The following is a 15,694-nucleotide window of genomic DNA, read 5'->3' as shown; positions in this document are numbered from 1 at the left end:
AGAGTCAGTGTCAGAGCTGGGATTAGAACTGAGGCACAGAGTAAGGGATATGCCCAGGGTCACACAGAGAGTCAGTGACAGAGCTGGGACTGGAAATGAGGCACAGAGTAAGGGATATGCCCAGGGTCACACAGAGAGTCAGTGACAGAGCTGGGATTAGAACTGAGGCACAGAGAAAGGGATATGCCCAGGGTCACACAGAGAGTCAGTGACAGAGCTGGGATTAGAACTGAGGCACAGAGTAAGGGATATGCCCAGGGTCACACAGAGAGTCAGTGACAGAGCTGGGATTAGAACTGAGGCACAGAGAAAGGGATATGCCCAGGGTCACACAGAGAGTCAGTGACAGAGCTGGGATTAGAACTGAGGCACAGAGAAAGGGATATGCCGAGGATCACACAGAGAGTCAGTGACAGAGCTGGGACTGGAAATGAGGCACAGAGAAAGGGATATGCCGAGGATCACACAGAGAGTCAGTGACAGAGCTGGGACTGGAAATGAGGCACAGAGTAAGGGATATGCCCAGGGTCACACAGAGAGTCAGTGACAGAGCTGGGATTAGAACTGAGGCACAGAGAAAGGGATATGCCCAGGGTCACACAGAGAGTCAGTGACAGAGCTGGGATTAGAACTGAGGCACAGAGAAAGGGATATGCCCAGGGTCACACAGAGAGTCAGTGACAGAGCTGGGATTAGAACTGAGGCACAGAGAAAGGGATATGCCCAGGGTCACACAGAGAGTCAGTGACAGAGCTGGGACTGGAAATGAGGCACAGAGTAAGGGATATGCCCAGGGTCACACAGAGAGTCAGTGACAGAGCTGGGATTAGAACTGAGGCACAGGGAGATAAAGGGACTGATCCCGAGGTCACACAGAGAGGCAGTGACAGAGCTGGGATTAGAACTGAGGCACAGGGAGATAAAGGGACTGATCCCGAGGTCACACAGAGAGTCGGCGACAGAGCTGGGATTAGAACTGAGGCACAGAGAAAGGGATATGCCCAGGGTCACACAGAGAGTCTGCGACAGAGCTGGGATTAGAACTGAGGCACAGAGAAAGGGATATGCCCAGGGTCACACAGAGAGTCAGTGACAGAGCTGGGATTAGAACTGAGGCACAGAGAAAGGGATATGCCCAGGGTCACACAGAGAGTCAGTGACAGAGCTGGGATTAGAACTGAGGCACAGAGTAAGGGATATGCCCGGGGTCACACAGAGAGTCAGTGACAGAGCTGGGATTAGAACTGAGGCACAGAGAAAGGGATATGCCCAGGGTCACACAGAGAGTCAGTGACAGAGCTGGGACTGGAAATGAGGCACAGAGTAAGGGATATGCCTAGGGTCACACAGAGAGTCAGTGACAGAGCTGGGATTAGAACTGAGGCACAGGGAGATAAAGGGACTGATCCCGAGGTCACACAGAGAGGCAGTGACAGAGCTGGGATTAGAACTGAGGCACAGGGAGATAAAGGGACTGATCCCGAGGTCACACAGAGAGTCGGCGACAGAGCTGGGATTAGAACTGAGGCACAGAGAAAGGGATATGCCCAGGGTCACACAGAGAGTCTGCGACAGAGCTGGGATTAGAACTGAGGCACAGAGAAAGGGATATGCCCGGGGTCACACAGAGAGTCAGTGACAGAGCTGGGATTAGAACTGAGGCACAGAGAAAGGGATATGCCCAGGGTCCCACAGAGAGTCAGAGACGGAGCTGGGATTAGACCTGAGGCCCAGGGTCACACAGAGAGTCAGTGATGGAGGGCAGCCTTGACTTCATGTCCCAGGGCTTTTCCTAAATCATTGCGCAGCCCTGTGAGCACCCGGCCCCCTGCTCACTGTCGTGTCAGCGTCTGGAAGTTTACTAAACCTTCCCTTTTCTCTTCCAGTACCGACACAAAAGTGACAACCAGGTGAACAATCGCAGGGTTCAGGTGCTGACCAAGGGAGGGTAAGTGTCATGTGACCCGCGCCCCGGGGGGGCCAGACATGTGCATGACCCACGCAGCAAGGCTTGGATTTATGACCGAGGCGTGTTGGAACTGCCGCTGCTGCGTAGGGGGTGTGCTGACACCATGTGCTCACATATCCCACGTAAGGAGATGGGAAGTGTGCATGTCACCTCCGTTTCACGGGAATGCACTAATTTTTGAAAAGACCAACAGAGCTGCACTCTTCAGGCTGACTGAAACCTGAGAGATTTGAGACCATGGTGATGCAGGCCCGGGTGCTGACTTCCCATTGCATCCCCCTGGTGTAACAGGTCATGTGATACGCTGCTTGCGTTATGTCATACATGTTATAGGTCATGACGTGACAGGGAGTGCCAAGAGGTAGCAACGTGTAGATCTGGTTTACAGTGGCACTCGTGCTGCCACCCTGAATCGGGTAACAGTAACTCCGCACCCTGCAGAGCGTACAGCGTAAGCTGGTACCTGAGGCACTGGGAGATATATGAAGGGGCCTTGCTCAAGGTCACAGCGAGTGTCCGCAGCAGAAGCAGGACTTGCACTCGGGTCTCCTGGCTTTCAGCCCTTCGCGCGAACCCAGAAGTGCACGACCCATGTCCTCGAGGATCAGAAATGGGTCAGGTTCTCTGTGGGGGGCGGTATTCAGAAGCTAGCCGGTCAGCTAAGTCAGTCAGATAGACATAGTCGGCAGTACGGCTCTCCAAGTCTCGTTAACCTAGCTGGATAAGACTGAATATCGCTACTTAGCAGGATAACTTATCCAGATAAGTAGTGCTGCCCCAGTCTGACCATTGCCCACCCACAACTTATCTGACTAAACAGAGAGTCAGATAAATCTTATGTATCCAGCTGTCTGGCATCTGAATATCCACCTCTGGGTAATCAGGCTGTGCAAGAATCCTGGGTCTCAGCTCAAATGCCTGATGAATATTCATTGCAGATAGCCAGACAAGCAATGACCTATTCGTGGCCCTGGAGGACCAGTATTGTGCAGCTATTGGCCAGTGGTTCCTCAGCTCCAGGCCCGGAGGACTCCTGGTTTTTCAGAAGGCCTGCAGTGAATACTCTTGAGATGCATTTGGTCTAAGAGCAAGGTTAATTTGCATGGGTTTTTTTGCTTGTCCTGACAGCAAGGGGCCTCATGCCTTGGATATGAGAACTGTTGCACCAAACCATTGCTCTCTTCTGAACCAGAGGATGCCAGCAGGAGGGTCTGGAGGCAGATGGTGCAGCAAGCAGCCCACCCTCGCTTTTAGGGCTGGTCTGCGTGTGACCCTGGGTTTTAACTTGGACATACTCTGTTGCAGAGCTTACTTTGCTGCGTATAATCCCCTGTTAGAGCCGGCCCACAAACGGAGAGTCGCAGCCTATCAGAAACCCAGATCAGGGTGCAATGAATGCCTATAACCTCGCACTCATCTGCATAGAGGTCATGGGGATTAATGCGGATATTCTAATCTCTGGCATCTGATTGGATGAGGCATTCACAAACAATTTTTTTTGGGGGGGGGGGGATATTTATACACGTTTTGCCATCTGGATTCCCTAGGTTTTAAAAAAAAAAAAATGGCTTGACTCTTACTTGAGATTGTAAAACCGTCTTCCTATATGTGAGGATTCATCTTTTGTGCAACAAGCATCTTGTGCTGTGTTCTTCAGCGTTGGAGGGTGTGAGAGCCGTTTTCCAGATACATTTGGTACTGGGGGGATGGCTGGAGGGAGGGGTTGTCCCTTTACTCTGCTTTGACTTGGGCGCAACGAGCACTGATGGGGTATTTTCACCCTCTTGCAGGTTTACAAATGAAAAATGGATGAACGTCCAAGTGGGTGACATCATAAAACTTGAAAACAACAACTTTGTGACGGTAAAGTGGCGCTCTTAGCTGTTGGCGTGACCAGGGCTCTGGTAGAGTCAGCAGCAGCAGCAGCAAAGAGCCTGGCACGCAGGCCTCCCGCACAGTACAATAGGTTTTAGTTTAGCTTAGTTTATTAAAAATGTGTTAATCGCCTGAGCCGAGGCACTAGGCGACGTACAGACGAACGCTCATAACAAAAAAATACAACACAAATCAAATGCGAAAACAAAATGCTGGGAATCTGCACCTGCCCTACGATTCGAGCAGTTCCAACCCGTCTACGACTGCGCGAATGTCCAGACATCGTTTAATCCTCCTGTCCAATCGGTTGAAAGCCTGCTTTAACAGAAATGCCTTAAGAAACGGTTTAAAGGTCTTAGTGCGTCCAATCGGACGTAAAGCGGCGGGAAGAGAGTTCCACGACTGAGGATCCGCGACTGAAAATGCGCAGTCTCTGGCCTCAGCCGTGCGCATATCGTTATAGCGCGGGAAGTCGCGGGCCTGCTCCGCACACACGTTCCGTATATTTTTTTTCTTGCTGATTGGGACTTTTTAAACCGTCAGATCCTTGATTTTTTAGATGCTCGGATGCGCAGCCTCATCCGCGCTGTGCCTGCTCACGGTGGACCCTTTCCTGGGGACGGGGATGGACGTTGATTAGATGCTGGGTTTTTTTTCTTCTTTAAGTGTTCCTACTGCTATCCGAGCCGTACCTCTTTTCCGCTGCTCAGTCTCGCAGCTTTAAGTAAGTTTAGTGCCCGTTCTGTGCTCCTCACAGACTTGCAGTCTTGGTTTATTAATGCCCAGTGACAGAATTAGGTTTTATTAAATTCTAAACAACATCATATTTATGCAACACTAATAGCATATGTATTTGATAGTCTGCACGGAGTAAACCTCATATAAAATGGCGGGCTTCAACTTTGATAGCCCTGTCGGCCACAAAAGTAGATGTGCGGTCACCACTTTGATAACAGACCGTCACTATAGTATAATCATTGCTTACTCTGCTTCGAGATATTATAATTTTTATATAGTTTTTTTCATTTTTTCTTTTCTATAGCTTTTTGTTGGGCAGTAAAATAACACTTAACGTAGCACTTATCGTGGCTGTAGGTGCAGCGGGGATACCTACAGCCACGATAAGTGCTACGTTAAGTGTTATTTTACTGCCCAACAAAAAGCTATAGAAAAGAAAAAATGAACCCCACAAAGCCCCTTGCCTTTCCAGTTGTAAATACCTTTCTACTTGTGTCCTTTCAGGGCAACCTGGCTTGTAAACGACTTGTGGCCCTCGGCTGTCATCATCTGTTTGTGCTTTCCTTGTTCCTAAAACATTGCGGGTTTTGAAGGGGGGGGGGGGCGTTTAGGTGCATTTACAGAGCAGGGCCTGGAGGACCTCGGGGACAGGGCTGCAAACAGAAAAATGCTTGGAGGGAGGCAGTGGTGGGAGCAGGGTCCCGGGAGCTGTAAGGAGATGCAGGGCTTGGAGGGACGCAGGGGGGAGGGGGAGCAGGGTCCCGGGAGCTGTAAGGAGATGCAGAGCTTGGAGGGACGCAGGGGGGAGGGGGAGCAGGGTCCCGGGAGCTGTAAGGAGATGCAGGGCTTGGAGGGAGGCAGTGGGGGGGGGGGAGCAGGGTCCCGGGAGCTGTAAGGAGATGCAGGGCTTGGAGGGAGGCAGAGGGGGCGGGGGGGGGGGAGCAGGGTCCCGGGAGCTGTAAGGAGATGCAGGGCTTGGAGGGAGGCAGTGGGGGGAGCAGGATCCCGGGAGCTGTGAGGAGATGCAGGGCTTGGAGGGAGGCAGGGGGGGGGGGGGGGGGGGGAGCAGGGTCCCGGGAGCTGTAAGGAGATGCAGGGCTTGGAGGGAGGCAGTGGGGGGGGGGGAGCAGGGTCCCGGGAGCTGTGAGGAGATGCAGGGCTTGGAGGGAGGCAGTGGGGGGGGGGGGGGAGCAGGGTCCCGGGAGCTGTAAGGAGATGCAGAGCTTGGAGGGAGGCAGTGGGGGGGGGGGGAGCAGGGTCCCGGGAGCTGTAAGGAGATGCAGGGCTTGGAGGGACGCAGGGGGGAGGGGGAGCAGGGTCCCGGGAGCTGTGAGGAGATGCAGGGCTTGGAGGGAGGCAGTGGGGGGGGGGGGGGGGGAGCAGGGTCCCGGGAGCTGTAAGGAGATGCAGGGCTTGGAGGGAGGCAGTGGGGGGGGGGGGGGGAGCAGGGTCCCGGGAGCTGTAAGGAGATGCGGGGCTTGGAGGGAGGCAGTGGGGGGGGGGAGCAGGGTCCCAGGAGCTGTGAGGAGATGCAGGGCTTGGAGGGAGGCAGTGGGGGGGGGGGGGGAGCAGGGTCCCGGGAGCTGTAAGGAGATGCAGGGCTTGGAGGGAGGCAGTGGGGGGGGGAGCAGGGTCCTGGGAGCTGAAAGGAGATGCAGGGCTTGGAGGGAGGCAGTTGGGGGGGGGGGAGCAGGGTCCCGGGAGCTGTAAGGAGATGCAGGGCTTGGAGGGAGGCAGTGGGGGGGGGGGGAGCAGGGTCCCGGGAGCTGTGAGGAGATGCAGAGCTCGTAGGGTGGGGGGGGGGGGGGGGGGGGAAGGCAGGTCCTCGCCAGGATCTGGGGGCACAGGGGGAGGGGGGTACATTAGCTGAGTGGAGAGCGCTGCTCGGTACCTGAAACCAGCCTTTCTTTTTCTGTCTTTAGGCAGATCTGCTGTTGCTGTCCAGCAGTGAGCCTCACAGCCTGATCTACATAGAAACCGCCGAGCTGGATGGGTAAGTCCTGCTCCTCCCGCTCACAGCTGATCCCCCCGGGGTCTTTACCTGCTGCTCTGAGGCACCGACCCTCCCCCCACCAAGCCCAGTAATTCTGGCTCTGCAGGATCAGGCGTCCCCACGCGGCCCTGCCGCTGCTCTCTCGCCCCGAGCTGGCAGCGGCAGGAAGGAGTCAGCTACGGCGGGAAGGGCTGTGTGCATCCTTTATACCCACCGAGCGTGAATTCCATGGAGGCCTCGTGGCACTCACTTCCCAGCCCAGTCACTCGTGGCACTCACTTCCCAGCCCAGTCACTATTACTGACATACGGAGATGGGATGCTGATAGAGTGATAATATTTGTGTTTCTGTTTTTATGATATTCTTGTGCATGTTGAATGTGGTTTGTTGATTTATTTGTTTGATGTAGCTTCGCATGGTTTTTACATTTTTATTTTTTTATTGCTTCTGTGCCCTGCTTTGGGTGGTTTTATTGTAAAAGCCGAGAAAGTGGTCTATAAGTCAATAAAGCGAGTATAATCTTGTAAACATGACTGCGTAAACATGACTGCGTAAGCCCTTTTACTGCTCCTCTTTCCTGTGGGTCCTTCTAAAGCGTTGCCCATTGCTCTTAGGAGGGTCGTGCTCTGGTTTTGTTTTTTTCTAAGCCGTTTGATTTGTTGAGTTTCGTTGAGCTATGACACCTGTTGCAGGGAAACCAACCTGAAGGTGAAGCAATCGCTGACAGTGACCGGGGACATGGGCGAGGACCTCCAGAAGCTGTCCAACTTTGACGGTAGGGTGTGATCCCTTTTATCACGTCTGTAAGGGCTCGGTCGATTGCTTTCTTCCTTACGTTGGGAACTGGCAAGTCGAGGAGAAGACGACCCGGCAGTAGTTACCAGGTGTGGTGGTGGTGATGGGGAGACAGAGGTGCACAGCTTTGCAGCCCTCGTATGCGAACAGTTAAGAGTGCCGGGGGTTCGAAATTGTAACTGAGATCTGGCTGTGCTCTGCAATTCTGCCTCCTCATAGGCAAGAAGCCACAGCGCCCTGGCGGACTGCCACTGGTCACCCCCCACCCAAGCTCGCAGTCCATGGCCGTTCTTGATAAAGACGCCTACGCTCATGGTCGCTTTCCGCTCTCTCCCCTGTGACTGCCCATGGTCTGAACTGCCTTTGCGTTGCGTGCCGCTCTCTTCACTCATTCCTGCTTTTGCTGCTCGTGGCTCTCCATAGTCTTTCTGGCCCTTGCCTGTGGCCGCCTGTGCATTTGCTCCCCCTTGCCCCTGCGGCCGTCTGGGTGCTTGCCGGACTGTCTGAGGTCTTACCTCGCCTTGCCCGGTAGCCTGCTCTTTCTTGCCCCTCCTCACTCTCGTCTGTTACGGCCCACGCTCTGGCCCGAATCTACCTGCACCCGTGGCTAGCTGGGCTAGCCGTTGCCCGTGACCTCTGTTACCTGCGCCTGCCGTTTTACATTCTTTGCCTGGCTTGCTGACGCAGATGGCAGTGGCCCTTGCTTGCCGTCAGCCTTCTCCATGGTGACCGGCCCCCTGGCCTTGTGCCAGACTCTTTCAGGCACTGCCTCCCTCTCTCCGATGTTTACTCTGCGCTTCTGCAAACACAGGAAGAGCGCTTGGGTTAAATGGGGTTTGAGTAAGTCTCTTGCCTGGTGCAATGTTTGCCCAAGTGTGCTGAGAGCCAGCTGCTGGAGAAAAGCCCTGTAAGGAAACCTAGAAACAGAGGGGTCTGCAGGCAGATATTAAACACCACAGTACTTCCTGGCCCAGTGCCGGAGAGACCCCGGCTGACCTCTGGCCTTCCCTTCACTTCCTCGAGGCTTGGGATCCTCTGTGCTTATTTCCAAGCTTTTCCTGAATTCTGTTGGTTTGGGTTTTTGTTTTTTTTTTCCTTCACCGTCTGGGAGAGGCCGTTCCTTGCTTCCTCCACCCCTTTCTTTTTTCTGAAGAAATATTTTTCTGCTCTCGCTCCCAAGTCTGCCCCCCTGGAGCTTCGGGCTGCGACCTCTTGTTTTGCTTCTTGCGCGGTACTGTGTGCCTTTAAATTCAGGTGGAAGTAACCTCTCTTCCGGCGTACGAAGCCAAGACAGCAGGGGGCGCGTGATGGCGCCGGGGCCCTTCCTCGACTACTCAGCCACGCCAGCACAGTCCAGCGGCCCCGGGGCAAAATGGCCGAGTTCACATCAGGTCTCTTGTCTCTGCCTGTGCGAGGGTCTCTCGGTATCGGGGCCAGGAGAACTCGCTTACCCCGCAGGACGTGGAAGAGCAGATGGGCAGGGGGAAAAAAAAACAATCCCCTTGCAGAAATCCTGGCAGGACCCCCCCCCCCCCCCCCCCCCCCCCCAGTCTTTTCAATTTCCCAGGGCGAAGGCTGCAGAAGGGGGGGGGGTCCCCAGATGGTGCAAAACGAGGTTCTCCTCACAGGTCTGCACTTCTGCTGGATAAAAGGAAAGGTCCGGATAGACGGGAACGCAGCGGGCCCTTGTCCGATGTTCCTTCTTCAGGGTAGGGAGGGCGACCGGAAACATCCTCCCCAGCAGCGCAAGGTAAAAATCCTCAGAGAAATAGGAAACAAAATCCGGAATCCTCCTGCAGCGAGTCCCCCCCCCCCCCCCCATCATCCAGCCTGCGGTCTGGAGGAAATCCCCTAACCCTCTTGGACTCACCGAAGTCCTCCAGCCAGGGGCACCGAGATCCTCGGAGGAAGAACCCGAATGCATGGAGCCGGCACCCGGGAGCTGCTGGTCCCCTTCCCACAGAGCAGGAGAGGAAACTCTTCACAGGCCGATGCAGTATCGGCGCGCGTTTACAGGATGGTGGATCGAGCGCCGATCCACCTCTCCCGGGCGCCACGGTAAAAAGGAGGCGCCGGGGGGGAAATTGTGCGCCCCTAGAGCCTCCTCGGCGGCGGACGCCCGGGAGAGCTGGCTGCTGTCAGCCACATGCGAAAATGGACGCTCGATTTTAGAGCCTCCGTTTTTGGGGGGTTTTTTCGGGACATTATAATTTTGTAGTTCCTCTAACATCGCCACGATATTAAATCAGAGGAAGTACAGAATAGCCGTACACTTTTTTTGGGATCCTCCAAAATTAATGCCTGCTCCGGGCAGGCGTTAATTTCGGGGAGTAAAAATGTGCGTTTTCTTTGCCATGGGGGGAATAGATAATAGCCTCATCAACATGCCTACGCTCACGATTGGACGCACGTTTTGGATGCACTAACACCCTTTTTGCATCGGGGGTTATGGACGCGCATCCAGTCGCGGGTTGAGCTGTGCGCCGTGGTCAGCGCTCAGTACTGCATCGGCCTGTAACTGAAGAGAAAAGCTCCTGCTAATTCCCTCTTCCACTCTCCAACTCAAGGAGCCAGACTTTGCAATGCTGCAGGCTGCTTCTATAAACAGCAGGGGGGGGGGGACAGGTCATTCCAACCATCTCCCTGCTGTGAAGGGGCTGTGCCACAATGGTGCCCCCTCCCTGTCCTAGCTCAAAGGGGGATTAGAACGAGGCTCAATTTTGTAATGAATCCCAAAGAGTTGTTAGACCAGATTCAAGAAACTTTATTGGACTGACACTTAGCACATTTATCGCCAAAGCGCTACGTAAGAGGACAATTTTCAGAAGCCATTTACCTGGAGGCTGCGTGCTGGGGAGCGTGTCAGGGGAGGAAAATACCACTTGTAGATGGCATTTTCCAATCTCTGAGCATTATTTCCCATGCAAAATGCAACCACAGAGAAAACAAAATAAAATAACAGGTGCAAGTGCCTGTGGACGATTTGCCCTTCCATTCCCTCCCCACATCCTGTCTCCTTCACCTCCCTTTCCTTTCTCCATTCTTGCTCCCTGCTCTCGCTCTTCTCTCCTCCGCTTTCTTCCAGCAGCATTCCCCCTCCTTCCCCTGGCCAGCAGCTCAGAGTAGTGGGTGCCTCCAAGGGAGCCCGCATTGACGCCAACACTACCGTTGACCGTTGATCATTTCCTTTTCTTCCCTTCCGCAGCCCAGTACCAGCTGCACAGATCGATTTACTAGCACTTGTTGTGTCTGGCGTTAGACGGTCAGTAAGCTGTGGGAGGTGAGTCCCAGCAAGCAGTGAAAGTGCCGGCAGGAGGCCCAGCAAGGTTAGCTTGCAAGTAGAACTGAAGAGAAGGTCATTCGTAATGCTTATCCTAGGCCTTGACAAATTTAGTCTGGATCTAGTAGGCAAGCCATAAAGTTAGGAGCCATTGGCTGGGAATGAAGGGATTTAGTAAGGCTGTTTTCCCAACCTGTGCTTATGTCTAAATGTGTTAAAAAAAAAAAAAAAAAAAAAGCTTAGTAAATCAGGGCCTTTATTTCAATGTAATTCACATCCCAACCAGTTTCTCTTTCTCTCTCTCAACTCCCCTCGTTCTCACCATTCTTCTCTTTCTTTCAACCCCAAACAGCCATCACCCTCCTCCCCTCACCATGCTGACTAGTAAATTATCCATTCCCCATCCAGTCACCTCCCAGCTAGCTAACCATTCTCCCTCCCTCGGCCAGCCAGCAGCTTCCCCAGACTTCAGCTATTGACCCCTTTCCACCCTGCTTACTCTGAAACGTCTCTTCCCTTCCAATCAGGGCCTGCACCATTCGGCTACCTGCGCTGGTCTCATGGTCTCAGCTCTCATGACATCGAGACACCAGTGTGGGAGTCTGGGCACCGTGAGGCCCAAACTCACCGAGGGGGCTGAGAGGTGGCAACTGGAAGCAAATTACCAATAGCGCACGATAGCACGAAAATCCCCAGCACCTTAGTGAAATTTCTGCTCCCCTTGGAAACATGTAAAAGGGGATTTGTAGAGCTCCGTTTTATTCCACCCCAAAAAGACACCCGTTAGAGGTGATGCATGTTATGCATAATGGTCCCAGGCATGAGGAGAGGGTACGTCAGTAAAGTCTAAAAGAAAATGAGCGTGCTCCATATCTGAGAATGTGTGCTCTGTATCTGATTGTACGTTATTGGGAAGTGTGTACTTCACATCTGATCGTGTGTTATTGTGGAGTGTGTGCTCTGTATCTGATCATGTATTATCAGGGAGTGTGCTCTGTATCTGATCGTGTATTATCAGGGAGTATGTGCTCTGTATCTGATCGTGTATTACCAGGGAGTATGTGCTCTGTATCTGATCGTGTATTATCAGGGAGTGTGTGCTCTGTATCTGATCGTGTATTATCAGGGAGTATGTGATCTGTATCTGATCGTGTATTACCAGGGAGTATGTGATCTGTATCTGATCGTGTATTATCAGGGAGTATGTGATCTGTATCTGATCGTGTATTACCAGGGAGTATGTGCTCTGTATCTGATCGTGTATTACCAGGGAGTATGTGATCTGTATCTGATCGTGTATTATCAGGGAGTATGTGATCTGTATCTGATCGTGTATTATCAGGGAGTATGTGATCTGTATCTGATCGTGTATTATCAGGGAGTATGTGTTCTGTATCTGATCGTGTATTATCAGGGAGTATGTGATCTGTATCTGATCGTGTATTATCAGGGAGTATGTGCTCTGTATCTGATCGTGTATTATCAGGGAGTATGTGATCTGTATCTGATCGTGTATTATCAGGGAGTATGTGATCTGTATCTGATCGTGTATTACCAGGGAGTATGTGATCTGTATCTGATCGTGTATTATCAGGGAGTATGTGATCTGTATCTGATCGTGTATTATCAGGGAGTATGTGCTCTGTATCTGATCGTGTATTACCAGGGAGTATGTGATCTGTATCTGATCGTGTATTACCAGGGAGTATGTGATCTGTATCTGATCGTGTATTATCAGGGAGTATGTGATCTGTATCTGATCGTGTATTATCAGGGAGTATGTGCTCTGTATCTGATCGTGTATTACCAGGGAGTATGTGATCTGTATCTGATCGTGTATTATCAGGGAGTATGTGATCTGTATCTGATCGTGTATTATCAGGGAGTATGTGATCTGTATCTGATCGTGTATTATCAGGGAGTATGTGTTCTGTATCTGATCGTGTATTATCAGGGAGTATGTGATCTGTATCTGATCGTGTATTATCAGGGAGTATGTGATCTGTATCTGATCGTGTATTACCAGGGAGTATGTGCTCTGTATCTGATCGTGTATTACCAGGGAGTATGTGATCTGTATCTGATCGTGTATTACCAGGGAGTATGTGATCTGTATCTGATCGTGTATTATCAGGGAGTATGTGATCTGTATCTGATCGTGTATTATCAGGGAATTTGTGCTCTGTATCTGATCGTGTATTATCAGGGAGTTTGTGCTCTGTATCTGATCGTGTATTATCAGGGAGTATGTGATCTGTATCTGATCGTGTATTATCAGGGAGTTTGTGCTCTGTATCTGATCGTGTATTATCAGGGAGTATGTGATCTGTATCTGATCGTGTATTATCAGGGAGTATGTGATCTGTATCTGATCGTGTATTATCAGGGAGTTTGTGCTCTGTATCTGATCATGTGTTGTCGGGGGGAGGGGGTGAGTTATGAGTCTGTATTATTAGGCATTGTGCCATGTGTCTGATTGTGTAATATTGGGGTGTGGGGGGCGCTCTATAACAAAATGTACCTTATGAAAATGTGTGGACTGTCTGATCTGTTTTCCCATCAATAGGTGAGGTGAGGTGTGAAGCTCCCAATAACAAGCTGGATAAGTTCACTGGGACTTTAACATATGGAGGGGAGAAGTATTCCCTGGACAATGAGAAGATCCTGCTGCGGGGCTGCACTCTGAGGAACACGGAGTGGTGCTTTGGCATCGTGATCTTTGCAGGTATGGCAGCGGGTGATGCCGGAGGGCGGAACAGGTGCACGAGTGACATGTGCATGCTGCTGAGCTAGGAGCACAGGTGACACCACATTGACTAGGTTGCATTATTACGGTTTTCTTTAGAGTAGGACCACATGAGTATTTATTAGTTGAATTTGTAAACCTCTCTTCCAGCTAGCGCTCAGTGATGTTCATCATATGCAAATCACAATAAATGCAGCAGAGTAAAATAAGAGAACATCCCAACCAATTCTACTTACTTGTCATCAAAGACCAGGCCCATCCAGTCTACCCAACTAGTCAATCCCCCCAACCATCAGATATAGACCAGGTATTCTAGGACCCAGTGTAATATTTACCCTTGCTTATTCACAGGTAGGGTTATTGTTGTTTGAGTCCTTGGTGTTATTACTGTTATGTTATGATGGGATTGCAGTATAGATTTTGGGTGTCTCTTTTGCGGTGCTTTATGTTAGTTCACAATGTGTCTGGCAGTGGAAGGTGTTTGTGCTGCTGTTACTGTGAGGTGACACCAGAATTTGAAAATATCTTTTAGTATGATGAGCTGTAAGGGAAACATCCAAGCTCCATTGTTTGGGGGAATTTCAGTGGATGCACAGAGTTACAGAACTGGAGGTGCAGGATTTATATTGACATTCTGTCCCTTCCTATAAATTCCAGTCTTCACTCTCATAGCCATATAGAATTAGTTGAATGAGGCTATCAAATAATTTTATAGTTTGAAACTGGCCACCTTTTTAAAATTATGCAGAAGACCCTTTGGACTTTATTAACACCAAATATTCAAAAGCTGTGTTCATCCCATCAAGCTCATATATCTCATTAAAGAGGTAAATTGAATAACACAATAACTTTGTTTTATTATTGTTATTCATAAATTATAACAATAACATTAATCTTGGAATATTATATATTTTTAATATAAATGAGAGGTTTTCACAAGATAGGTTGTGTTGTTAAACATTTTATTATGTATATATTTAAGGAAACATACATAAATTGTCGAAATACATTTCGTTCGTTTAACCTTTAACCTCTGGTTTGCTAGTAGACTGAATTACTGTGTCCCGAAATTATGTTTGTCTAAAAAGTGTGTCACCAACATGAAAAGTTTGGAAAGCTCTGGCCTAGAGTAATATTTGCAGTGTTGCCTTTCCATAAGTAGGGTTATTACTGTTTGAGTGTCGGCAGTTAGTGCTGTTTTTGGCACGGGAGGTTTACTATATTGTAATTTTGTTTTGTTTATTCATGGCCTTCTGTGGGCCAAGCCCACACCTGTTACGTGTTACAGTAGTCCTAATAACAACAACCAGACAGGAAGTGGAGACCAAGCGAATCACACATCAATATATGAGACTAAGGGACTAAGTGTGACGCACAACAAGTTAGCGATTTGCGGAAACTGCAAGGGCTTAAACCAATGTCCTGAAAACAGCAGCGAAGGGATTCATTAGAAAATCAGCCAACTTTTCAGGGTGAAATTGGCAAGCGTGGAAACATTTAGATGCAGCTCAAAGATCCAATTTTAATTCCACAGTAAGTCTTAATGTCATATTGGGGCCTGGTTTTGGCCACTGTTGGAAACAGGATGCTGGGCTTGATGGACCCTTGGTCTGACCCAGCATGGCAATTTCTTATGTTCATATGTTTTGGGGTTTGGTTTGGTTTTTTTTTTTGCAGGGTTTTCTGTATAACCCCACCCATCACTGCGAATGGGAATTTCCTGGCACATCACAACAGCTTGTACAAAGGTCATTTCAGGTCAGGGGAAGCACTAAAAGTAATACTAAGGGGTTATTTTTTAATTCTGCGGTGAATTGATGTGAGCGGCGCATCTCGCCTGCGAGCGCACCGTCTGTCGGGTGTGTCATGAGGGGGAAAAACGTTCGAGAACCGCCGGCCTATGTTGTTATTTAAAAATTGCATTCTTCGCACACTCCACTGCTGGTGGCGAGTTACACGAGCCAGCAGCTTCCCCCCACCGTATCCCTGGGGAGAGGAGGCCTCCAGAAGTGGAGGCGTCACCAGCGATGAGCACAGGGGTTGTTATCACCTGCAGGGTTTCCCCCCCACCCCTGCTGCTGCCCCTTGAACATTTCTAGCTGTGCCCGCCGCCCTGTCACGCTCTCCATCAGTCATTAAAAATCATGGGCTACGATCACGCGAGGCCCTCTCCACCCTCATCTCTTGCATTGAGCTTCCCTTAATGCAGATCTCCTGTACATCACAGCGCGTTCCCTCCGTCCCATTCCGCTGCACTTCTTGCACTGTCTCTTCATCTGGTGTGTTTGTTCATTATTG

General features: G+C 50.7%; 1 protein-coding gene across 7 annotated transcripts in view; it reads left to right on the top strand.

The window, feature by feature from the left end:
- Positions 1–15,694, top strand: part of LOC115078839 (phospholipid-transporting ATPase ID-like) — a 215,351-nt gene that overhangs the window by 103,800 nt on the left and 95,857 nt on the right. For 5 of the 7 annotated variants that reach the window (XM_029581907.1, XM_029581893.1, XM_029581903.1 and 2 more), the window contains 5 exons: positions 1,887–1,948; positions 3,760–3,832; positions 6,505–6,575; positions 7,268–7,350; positions 13,217–13,375. In XM_029581907.1, coding sequence (XP_029437767.1) covers positions 1,887–1,948; positions 3,760–3,832; positions 6,505–6,575; positions 7,268–7,350; positions 13,217–13,375 — 448 coding nt within the window. The remainder of the gene's footprint in view (positions 1–1,886; positions 1,949–3,759; positions 3,833–6,504; positions 6,576–7,267; positions 7,351–13,216; positions 13,376–15,694) is intronic. The other 2 variants (XM_029581916.1, XM_029581925.1) reach the window with 1 other exon arrangement.

Source organism: Rhinatrema bivittatum, chromosome 1 (assembly GCF_901001135.1).
Source record: "Rhinatrema bivittatum chromosome 1, aRhiBiv1.1, whole genome shotgun sequence".
Classification (NCBI taxonomy): domain Eukaryota; kingdom Metazoa; phylum Chordata; class Amphibia; order Gymnophiona; family Rhinatrematidae; genus Rhinatrema; species Rhinatrema bivittatum.
The sequence above is the reverse complement of the archived record's forward strand: the minus strand, read 5'-3'. Positions and strand labels throughout refer to the sequence as shown.